This window comes from Euleptes europaea, chromosome 19, assembly GCF_029931775.1.
Source record: "Euleptes europaea isolate rEulEur1 chromosome 19, rEulEur1.hap1, whole genome shotgun sequence".
Taxonomy (NCBI): domain Eukaryota; kingdom Metazoa; phylum Chordata; class Lepidosauria; order Squamata; family Sphaerodactylidae; genus Euleptes; species Euleptes europaea.
In genome coordinates this window covers 20,683,708-20,695,574 of record NC_079330.1, presented here as the reverse complement: position 1 = coordinate 20,695,574, position 11,867 = coordinate 20,683,708, and the positions used below count along the sequence as shown (strand labels likewise).

The 11,867-nt window shown below is 45.4% G+C and overlaps 1 protein-coding gene across 1 annotated transcript; it reads right to left on the bottom strand.

Moving 5' to 3' along the window:
* Positions 1 to 204: 204 nt before the first annotated feature.
* Positions 205 to 6,940, bottom strand: IFT22 (intraflagellar transport 22). The gene is made up of 5 exons (XM_056865442.1): positions 6,836 to 6,940; positions 5,282 to 5,361; positions 3,532 to 3,621; positions 2,282 to 2,484; positions 205 to 413 (listed from the first exon to the last, which is right to left on the bottom strand). Exons 1-5 carry the CDS (start codon positions 6,872 to 6,874, stop codon positions 265 to 267), a joined length of 561 nt encoding a protein of 186 aa, XP_056721420.1. The 5' UTR covers positions 6,875 to 6,940; the 3' UTR covers positions 205 to 264.
* Positions 6,941 to 11,867: the final 4,927 nt, after the last annotated feature.

Sequence of the window (11,867 nt, the reverse complement as noted above, 5' to 3'; positions counted from 1 at the left end):
GAGGCCACGGTCCATAGAGTGACTGCCTTGTGCTCTTACCCAGAGCTCAGCGCACTGAATGCTACATACCCTCTTATTGCCAAATCATTTTCATTAGTTGTGCAACGCAAAAAATAATGTCTGTAATGTTGAGCGTTCACGAAGAGCTCACAGTAGTTTTATTCCCCATTCATTTCAGTCTTCTTTTTTAAAATTGGAGTTCTCTCCCCTCTTCTCTCTTTTTCGGATGGTTATTTTCTGTCCCACGAAAAACGTCTCTGCCTTTCACATGATAATCAGCATCTCTTCCTTGTCCCGGTTCTCGTTCACCAAGTTGATAATGCTCTTAAGATATTTCACAAATTCCATCCGGACGTCCTCAGGCTCTTCTTCAAGACTGGAGTGTATCAGAGGCAACCTGCTCAGGGGTGAAGCTGAGACGTTTGAAAGGAAAACAGTTAGAAGATGGAGAAAGGCGAAAACTTAACATACGATGCTGTCTTATGTGTTGCCAGACCACACGTCTTCCATGGTCAGTGTTGTCTTTCCTGACTGGAAGCGGTTTCCTGAGGTCTCAGCCAGAGAAAACTCTTTTCGAACTCTACTACCCAAAGGCCAAACCATTTTTATGCAGTTATCGGGCATGTGGGGCCCTAATTCTGACTGGGCCTGTGCTGTAAGGGGTGGAGAGGTTAAGCCTTAGGCTCCCCCGCACTATTTTCTTGACCTGGCAGGGCACTATTTGCCCAGTTTGGGAAACATACAGGCACTAATATGGGTAAAGGTAAAGGTCCCCTGTGCAAGCACCAGGTCATTCCTGACCAATGGAGTGACGTCATATCCCGACGTTTACTAGGCAGACTTTGTTTGCGGGGTGGTTTGCCAGTGGCTCCCCCAGTCGTCTTCCCCTTACCCCCAGCAAGCTGGGTCCTCATTTTACTGACCTTGGAAGGATGAGTCAACCTTGAGCCGGCTAGCTGAAACCAACTTCCATCAGGATCAAACTCAGGTCATGAGCAGAGCTTTGGACTGCTGTACTGCAGCTTACTCCTCTGCGCCACAGGGAGTACCTGTATATTTACCCCCAACAGGGCAAGCAGCAGCTTCCTGGGACCATTTTGGAACAGGGAACCTCCTCCCTCATGCCATGGCCCCAATCAGAAATGGGGCTTGCGTGTTTTTTTAAAAAGCTGGGAGCTCCCATCATGAAACTGACAGAGTCTTGTCTGGTTTGGCCCCAACACCCTTTAATTGTAGATGCTGAGACTGAACCTGGGACCTTCTGGAGGCGAAGAATCTGCTCTACCACTGAGCCACGGCCCTTCTGAAATGAAGGGAGGGCCTGTGGCTCAGTGGCAGAGCCTCTGCTTTGCATGCAGAAGGTCATAAGGACATAAGAAAGGCCCTGCTGGATCAGACCAAGGCCCAGCAAGTCCAGCTGTTCACACAGTGGCCAGCCAGGTGCCTCTAGGAAGCCACAAACAAGACAACTGCAGCAGCACCATCCTGCCTGTGTTCCACAGCACCTAATATAATAGGCATGCTCCTCTGATACTAGAGAGAATAGGTATGCAGCATGACTAATATCCATTCTAACTAATAGCCATGAATACCCCTTTCCTCCATGAATATGTCCACTCCCCTCTTAAAGCCCTCCAAGCTGGCAGCCATCACCACATCCTGGGGCAGGGAGTTCCACAATTTAACTATGCGTTGTGTGAAAAAATACTTCCTTTTATCTGTTTTGAATCTCCCACCCTCCAGCTTCAGCAGATGACCCCACGTTCTAGTATTATAGGAGGGAGAAAAACGTCTCCCTGTCCACTCTCTCCAAACCATGCATACGTTTATAGACCTCTATCATGTCTCCCCTTAGCCGCCTTCTTTCCACACTAAACAGCCCTAAGCGTCTTAACCGCTCCCCATAGGACAGTTGCTGCAGTCCCCAGGTCCCAGGTTCAATCCCTAGCATCTCCAGTTAAAGGGACTAGGCAAGTAGGTGATGTGAAAGACTTCTGCCTGAGTCTCTGGCGATCCGCTGCCAGTCTGAGTAGACAATACTGACTTTGATGGACCTTGATGGTCTGATTCAGTAAAGGCAGCTTCATGTGTTCAACATATGAACGTGCCTTATACAAGGACAGACCAGTCCATCTACCCTTCCAGGTCAAACACCTGCTCCTGAAGACCCTTCAAACTGAAGATGCCAAAGACCTAAATGCAAGCCATTAGCCGTGGCCCCTTCTCACAAATAAAAACATCCTTTTAGTTAAGTGCTAGAAAATCAAGGTTGCAGTCTTACGCAAGATGAGGCTCTCTGTGTCTCCTCCACTGCCTGGCTTGTGGTGTGCAATGAGCAGACACTGACTCTCGAGCAGCTGCTGCTGCTGCACAAAGCAGGAATACCACATCTCAATTTCCTTCAGGTGACTGGGCAAGTCTGGGTTGAAGACTATGACGACGCCATGAGAGTCCTTCATCAGAGCTGGCCAGCAGGTCTCAAACCTGGCAGGGTAACAGGGAAACAGCACAGTGGATAGCCCATTATTTTTTTAAGATATGTCACTAGACAGATTTTACAAGAAGAAGAGTTGGTTTTTATATGCTGACTTTCTCTACCACTTAAGGGAGAATCAAACCGGCTTACCATCACCTGCCCTTCCCCTCCCCACAACAGACACCCTGTGAGGTGGGTGGGACTGAGAGAATGTGACTTGCCCAAGGTCACCCAGCTGGCTTCATGTGGAGGAGTGGGGAAACAAATCCAGTTCACCAGATTAGCCTCCGCCGCTCCAAGCCACTGCTCTTAACCACTATACCATGCTGGCAATTTTAGCACCACTTTGCAGATTTATACATACAGGTTAGAATCACAGAATCATAGAGTTGGAAGGAACCTCCAAGGTCATCTAGCCCAACCCCCTGCACCACGCAGGAAATTCACAACTACCCCCCACACACACACACACACAGTGACTCCTGCTGCATGCCCAAAAGACGGCAAAAAACCCTCCAGGATCCTTGTCCAAACTGGCCTGGAGGAAAATTGCTTCCTGATCCCAAAGTGGCGATCGGTTGTTCATTAGCACAACTCTGCATTAACGTACTGGATGCCGGGTCACAGCAGGAAAACCACATAGCTCTTCTGCGAAACCCCCAAAGCCACCAAAACTGTGCCTTGCCAGGCATTTCATTTTCAGAAAATCAATTCATTGCCTGTTAGGCAATCTGAACTCAAGAAAAATAACCAATGTGGAAACACCTGAAGAAAGCCAAACACAGGAGCATGAGTAGACACCAATTTCTGACAGCCTACGAAATTAAATACGGCTTTTAAGAAATCCACTGGATCAAAGACTCCAGGAGTGAGTCAACTAATACCAGATTCAAAGGTGTCTGATGGCCAAATTCTCTAGCCATGACAACACCCATGATTTTTCACCCCCAGGTGGTCAATATATACTTAATACCTTGCTGGCCAGCTCTGGAATATACAGTAACAAATATGTCTGTGTTTAGAGTCAGCAACCCATATAAGAGAGATCTACTTACTTTTGGTCACCTCCACAATCCCACAATTCAAACCGATACTCTGTGGCTTTGCTGTTTTCATTGATATTGGGCTTCTCATATTCCAGGATTCTACAATAAAATACAAATACACAACCAGACACAACATGCTGTAAGTTTAGTTATATTCCTGACTACTACTAAAAACACACACACTTCCCCAAACCAAGGACAGCTACATAATTGGAAAAGATAAGCTCCCATGCACATGGGGTTCATTCCATATCAGAAGTACGTTCCTGGATGCTACAGCGAATACCTCTCCCTCCAATCTGCAGCAAAACTCACAATGCTCGATATTGCATTCCACCTGTGCATTGGCTTGCATTGTACTGGAACTGCAAGCCAATTACGATGCACATTTCAAGCCGCATGTTACAAGGGTGACAGGAAATCATTCCCCTCTAAATTTGTTGGACTACATGTATACCAAATATCTATAATCCATGTCTTGGGGAAGCGCCCCAACAATTTTAACAACCTCAACAGTAAGCAAATCTGTTAAATTAGTCAATAAGGCTCCAATGGTTTTATGAACCGCCAACACCTTTTCTGGTGCCCACCAAATGTTTTTAGGAAGTGGGTGGGGCCAGGCAGGGCTGTTACCCAGCAAGGCTTCTGATCGGCTGTGCAGATTTTTTAAAATGTTGCTTTGGCAGCAATTGCCACCACAGCACAAGGATCTGCACTGTGGTACTGAAGTTAAATTGAGGCCAAGATCGCCTGGTTTTATAGCCTCACAGGAATCCAAGCATTTGATGAGGGCAGCCCCATATCTGACGATATTGGAGGTGAATAAATTTAGAAGAGCTTTCACGTTAGCCAGGTGTGGAGCTTTGCCATCGGCTGTCATAGAAGGCAGATATAGGAAAATCCCCTCCTCCGAAAGAACTTGCCCGTGTAATGGTGAAGAAATTGAGACCCGTGAGCATGCCTTACTGTATTTCCATCATGAGATAAGAATCAAGACTATCCAGGAAATTTTAAAAAATATGGGTCTGTCTGATGAAATTTGTAATCAATGACTTTTGGAAGAGAGTAACCCATTAATCTCGAGATGTGTGGCTGAACTTTGTGCTGCTATATATAAGGCATGAAAAGACGTAAGTCATAAATAGTAAATGCTATTAGTTAAACCTTTTAGAAGTTAGAATATGGTCCATTTCAGAAATGGGATATTATTGGGATCATGTTGATAATTTTATCTATGGATTTGTTGAGGAATTAATATTGTTTTATGGTGATCGTATGTTATTTTAATTTGGTCAAATGACTGTAAATTAAACATTGATTGATTGAAATTGAGGCAATCATTTTGTGGCTGGCTCCACCTCCTGCTGCAGCCATTTTGTGGCAGCCGCTTTGTTGCCTCGCCCACCATGCCATATTAGAATTCCAAATGTGCCAGCAGGCTCGAAAAGGTTGAGGATCCCTGACTTAAAGGAACAAGTTCAGATGTTTTCATCGTACTGCGTTGGAAGAGAAGAGCAGACGGCTTGGTTATGTACACATGAAGCTGCCTTCTACTGAATCAGACCATTGGTCCATCCAAGTCAGTATTGTCTACTCAGACTGGCAGCGGCTCTCCAGGGTCTCAGGCAGAGGTCTTTCACATCACCTACTTGCCTAGTCCCTTTAACTGGAGATGCCGAGGATTGAACCTGGGACTTTCTGCATGCCAAGCAGATGCTCTACAAACTGAGCCACAGCTCTTTCCACCCTTGGCACTCACCTCACCCCTTGTGTAGGGATATAGCTGCCGATGCCTTCTGTGCTCTCTGACAAGAAGTTTGCCAAAACAGATTTTCCAGACTGTTACAAATGAGTGCAAAAGTTAGACTGTCATTAATAATACTACTTTCCCAAGACAAAATGCAGTGCAGTTTCAATGCAACTCGTGACTTATACTCATCGTGGGAAATTCAAAAACAAATCACCATTCTCAGTATTCTTTGAAGTCCAACACATACTTGTACCCCACTATTTGTGTATGTGTCTCAGTGTTACAGCATTCCAGAAATTAACACATTTATGCTCACATGCTCAAGGTTGACTTAGCCTTCCATCCTTGCGAGGTCGGTCAAATGAGTACCCAGCTTGCTGGGGGTCAAGGGAAGATGACTGGGGAAGGCACTGGCAAACCACCCCGTAAACAAAGTCTACTTAGGAAACGTTGGGATGTGACGTCACCCCATGGGTCAGGAATTTGCACCCCATGGCTCAGGTGTTTGCTTGCACAGGGGACCTTTACCTTTTACCTTTTTAACAAAGTTGAAGCTATCAAACGTATCATCATGGAACGTCCTATACTTAATGAGCCGAGGGCCAGTTTAATTACTCCTTTATTTTAAAATCTGGAAATGTCCAATGACGGTACGAGGGGACAGGTGACATGGCTATTATCAGATGTAAATGATTCTGTTACTCTGTCCTGTGTAAACAATGGATGGTTTGATCAGGAACGTAAGACTAAAAAAAAAAACCTTATACAATAAAACCTGTAGATTTCTATTTTGAAAAAAAAAATAGGTTGAAGCTTTCTTTGTCTTATCTTTTCAGTCCCCCCCCCCACCTTTGGCAAGCAGGTGGTTTAAAGTTAAAAAGCCATTTAACAGTTATTGGAGGATACATGAAAGCGACTCGACCCCCCCCCTTGGTCGCTACTTTTTAATTATATATATATATATAATTTTATATATATATAATTTTATATATATATATATATAAAAAATTTTTTTATTAATTTTTATAACATAAAACAAACAAATACAATAATAAAAAATTAAAATTAAAAAGTACAAAACAGTATCTCTCTCTCTCTCTCTCTCTCTCTCTCTCTCTCTCTATATATATATATATATATATACACTATTTGATACATTCATGATTACAAAATTATTAAATCCCCCAAAAAAACTTATACAATAAAACCTGTAGATTTCTATTTTGAAAAGGAAAAAAAAGGTTGAAGCTTTCTTTTTCTTATCTTTTCAGTCCCCCCCCCCCCGGCCACCTTTGGCAAGCAGGTGGTTTAAAGTTAAAAATAGTCAAAAAGGGCAAGAGTCCAGTAGCACCTTAAAGACTAACAAAAATATTTTGGACTGGACTCTTGCCCTTTTTGACTACTGCAAACAGACTAACACGGCTACCCACTGTAAAGTTAAAAAGCCATTTTAACCGTTATTGGAGGCTACACGAAAGCGACAAGTCCCCAAACCCCCTCCTCGGTCGCTACTTTGAACTTGGCGCCCCCAACCCCCAACCCCGCCAGAGGACTCACGCCTACCTCGCTGGGGCCAACGAAGAGGATCTTTACTTTCAGCATGCCTTCCGAATAGGCCCCGCAGCCTCGGCCTCGCGTAGGAAGCCTACCCGCGCACAGGAGGGCAAGCGGCTCCAGCCGACTCCGCCCCGCTCGACGACGCGGCGTTGCTAGGGACGGTTGCTACGGGCTGTAAATGTAGCCCCGCCCACTCGGCTGGTAAAGGACGGCCCCCCTCTGCGAGTGTTTACTTGAAGGAAAACCCACCGCATTCTATTTGAGGCTTATTCCCACGTGGCTGAACAGGCATGAGGATTGTTGCTTTATTTCCTAGTAACGCTATTTCATTCATGCCATTTCCATGGCAGAGGTTCCAGATAAAAAGGACTGGATTTTAAAAATGTTAGACTTAGCTGAAATGGCTAAACTTACCGCGTTGATAAATCAAAAGGAGAATGAGGAGTTTGTGGGAGAATGGAAGGCATGGAAATTATATTGTGAACGTGAAATAAATATAGGGGGATGTAAAGGTTTATACATTGATCTAACCCAGCAGATGAAGTTAATTGTATTATAACGGAATTTCTATTTTTTTAAATTAGATGAAAATATATTTGGATTACTATAACAATAAATATTGTATAAATGAAAGTAAGGAAAGTAAGGAAGGTTAAAATATAGTAATCCAAAAATATAAGTGGTTGGATTAGAAACTGTAATACAAAAGGGAGTAATGATCTTTAATACCGGATGGAGGAGGGTGGAGGGGGAGTTTAAAAATGTTATTTACAAATTAATAGAAGGATGATTTTATTGTAACAAGATGTATTTGAAAAAAAATAAAAAAATTTTTTTCCTAGTAACACTTACAGCGCCTCCATCCCACTGATCCGGTGTGCTTTTAAAAGATGCAATTAAACAGTGGAAACAGTTCTCCCACCTCTGCTCCATGCTGGAAGCGCTTCACCTGTTGAATTACTTACCTGTAATAATGTAAATAGGAGCCCCGTGGCACAGAGTGTTAAGCTGCAGTACTGCAGACAAAAGCTCTGCTCACGACCTGAGTTCGATCCCAACAGAAGTCGGTTTCAGGTAGCCGGCTCAAGGTTGACTCAGCCTTCCATCCTTCCGAGGTCAGTAAAATGAGGAGCCAGCTTGCTGGGGGTAAAGGGAAGATGACTGGGGAAGGCACTGGCAAACCACCCCGCAAACAAAGTCTGCCTTGGAAACGTCGGGATGTGACGTCACCCCATGGGTCAGGAATGACCCGGTGCTTGCTCAGGGGACCTTTACCTTTAATACGGTAATGTAAATATTAAAGAGTCCTACCAGGAAAAGACAAATGGATATCTGGAGGAGAACAGCAACTGTCCCTATTTTCTGGTCCTTCTGGGACCGCCTTGGTCTTGTTCTCTCTATATTTTGGAGCTATCTTAAACGGTTCGGCAACTTTTTATCATTAAAGAGCCAAAAACGGTGTCCAAATTCAGCGCAAAAGATCAGCAAGGAGCCAGCGTAACAGAAACGATGCAATTTAACATTACTGATAACGGATATGTTTAATAATCCATGAAGCATCCACAGCCTCAACACTGGTTGCTGTTGTGAGTCATTTATCAGGAAGTGGCACACGGGAGGTCTCACGATAAATAACAGACATGCCCAGGAACTCCTAGCCATGACTACTAATGAGGCAAACCTATTCTCTCCAGGATCAGAGGAGCATGCCGAGTCATTGTTGCACACTGGATGCTTGAGGGTTGCCAGCCTTCAGGTGGGGAATTACAACTGATCTCCAGAGGACAGGGATTATTTCCTCTTCAAGAAACTGCTACCTTTGGAGGGCGGACTGTGTGGCATTTTACCCCACCGAGGTCTCTCCCCTCCCCAAACTGTGCCTCCCCAGGGTCCAACCCCAGATCTCTAGGAATTTCCTAGCCCAAACTTGGCAACCCTTCGGACGAAACAGACAATACTTCCAAATGTGTAGGGCTCTAATTATGTTACCCTAGGTAGTAGTTTTTCCTCCTACAAAGCAATTACCAATTCCATGGAGCAACAGTAGCACCTAGTGGCTGAATCTCCCGCAATTCAATGCCTCCTGCTCTCTTTTCCTTAACCTGCAATGACAGTTGCTTGCTTGAGAGGCTGGCTTGTATCCTCTCCCGGGACCGGCCACTTTCGCCTCCAGCCTCCTGCCGTGTTCTGTTTTCTGTTTAAGAAAGACGCTGAAATCCAAAACTACGTTTTCTCCCCTCTCCGTTGCATTTCCTGGCTTGCACACAGGACGCCGGATTTCTTGCCCGCCCTGTTCTGCGAGTGGGTGGGCCCCACGTTTCCTGCTCTGTGACTCCCAGACTTTCAACGCACCCTCCTTCTCTCTCAAGAAGGATCAAGTAGCCTGTCCAGCGAAGGGGCGTGTGAGCTCGTTGCATTTGATAACCTGGCATAACTTGCCCCCGGGGCAAAGCAAAGCAACTCGATAGGGCCCGAGAAATATTGTAATGTTTGGCTACAAGGCGGTCTGCGTAGTTATTTGCTTCTGGGACAGCTCATTCATCAAGCCCGACTCCCTTGACAAACTAACATTTGAGACTGTCGATGGGATGTGGGGGGGGGGAGTGGAGGAGAGACCTCCCTCGACTCGTCTTTCGCTCACCCCAAAATTGGTTCTGCTTTGCAGCCTGTATTTCTTCCTTGCCAGGTTTTATTTTCTGTAGGAGCAAACAAAGCCTACAAGCTTAAGTACATTTCTAGCTGCTATAGGAAACTCCTATCCCCCTAGCAGTGGCTCTCCAAAGTCTTAGACAGAGGCCTTTCCCTCCTCTATGATTCTTTCCCCCATTGGACCCAGAACCCTCTGCATTTATTGAGAAAAGAAAACACTTTGGATACAGATGACCTGGCATTTATGTACCCCAATAGGCAGAGTCTTGAGTTCTGCTTGAGTTCTCTGTCTGGCTTGTATGCACAGTAGAAGCTGAGAGTCAGATGGCGCATGTGCCATCTGACCAAACCAGCCTTACAAAATGACTTCTCAATGGACTACATCTTCATCTGGTAGGCTTGCCAACCTCCAGATGGGGCCTGGCAATCTCCTGGAATTATAACTGATATCCAGACGACGGAGATTAGTCCCCCTGGAGGAAAAGGCTGGTTTGGAGTCTGGACTCTATGGCATTATACCATGCTTAGGTCCCTCCCCTCCCCAAACCTCACCATCCCTAGGCTCCTCCTCCAAATCTCCAGGAATTTCCCATCCTGGAGTTGGCAGCCCTATTCACCGGGTGGTGTGGTATGCACCTTTGACCTCATGGCATGTGCGTGTGTGTGTGGGTGTGTGCCATTAAGTTGCTTCTGACCCATGGCGACCCTGTGAATTAATGTCCTTCAAAATGTCCTATTATTAATAGCCTTGTTCAGGTATTGCAGACTGAGGGCTTCCTTTATAGAGTCAATCCATCTCCTGTTGGGTCTTCCTCCTTTCTTGCTGCCTTCCACTTTTCCTGGCGTTATTGTCTTTTCCAGTGACTCTTAGAACAGCTGTCTACTTGCACATATTCAGCCTCTGTTAAAGGAACATTTTTCTCCAGGCCTGTTGGCAACTTTACTTGGTTTGTTAAATTCTGGCACATCAGCAACTTTCATCCCAGCTCCTCATTTTGCTGCTGGGTTGTCTCTGTTATCTTTGCCTGTGGTCTAGGGGCGCCCTGTAGAGCATGAGAACATGTTGGGCCTGAGACAAGTGATCGTTTTGAAGCTCCAGCTGCCTGTGAAAAACGTCAGCTGCCCCTTGCCACACATTAAGCCTCTATTATAATGCAGTTGTGGGTACTAGTATATTTATTTATACTCAGCTTTTCTCCCAAACGAAGACCCCAAACAACTTATATCACCCTTCCCCATTTTACTCGCATAGCAGCAACCTTGTGAGGTTGGCAAGGCTGAGAGCTTAATTGGCCCAAGGTTACCCAGTGATCTTTCATGGCACAGTGGGGATTCAAACTTGGGTCTCCTGGATCTTTGTCTGGTACTCTAACCACTACACCACACTGGCTCTCAAAGACTGAAGCACAGATTGAAAGTCTGGAAAAAAATATTCCCATATATACAGCAAAAGGTTTGAAGAATATATAACAGAAAGAGTAATGTTAGCTATGTACAATACCAGATTGTATTACCAGAGAAACAGGAATCTGAAGAGGTGGAAGTTACATTCTTGAGGATGGTAGGAGGATCGCCTCTGGACACCTCAGAATGGTACCTTTAGTGTGAATGGCTTGGGATGGGCAGAAAATAAACCCCTGGGCAGAAGAATAATACCAGGGTTTCCTGCTGTAAAGCAATAGGAAGAACGAGCAAATTGGGCATCATGTTTTATTTGCAAAACAGATCTCCCTGCAGCTTAGGAGAGATGCCTCTTTAAAATGGTGACGAGGATTAATCAAATGGATTTGGACAAGCCCATGGAAACAAGAAGAGCCCTTCATTTTGGGAATTAGAAGCCATGTGAATGAAATGCAGAAAGGGCTGGTGTGGGGGGGGAGGGAGAGAGAGAGAGTCTGATCTGGCAAACCTCTTTCAGCCTCCATGTGGAATAAGTTACCGGAGGGGGGTCCTGAGATTCAAGCCAAGCTGGATGCCTGGAATGAAGTGATGGCAGATGGGCGCGGGGGGGGGGGGAGAGTGACGGCTGCAGTATGGAATTGCTGCGGGGAACGGCGTTTACAGTAAAGGTGGCTGAGGCAGCGACTCAAGTCCAGTGGCGAAAGAGATGAAGTTGGAGCCAGCGTCTGCCTTGTGGGGTCTCGGGCAGGTAGCAATCTCACCACTCTAGGGACACATTAAGCCATGCTGAGGGCTTCAGCTATGTAAAGTTTAAGAGGACCCATAACATTACCGAAAACAACAACAACCCACTATTGTAGGATGAGATGACAAGGCTCACTGGAAAATGCAACAATGCTGGAGAAAGTTGAAGTCAGTAGGAAAAGAGGAAGAACCAACATGAGATGGAGCAACTCGAAGGAAGCCGTGGCCTTCAGTTTTACGAGAC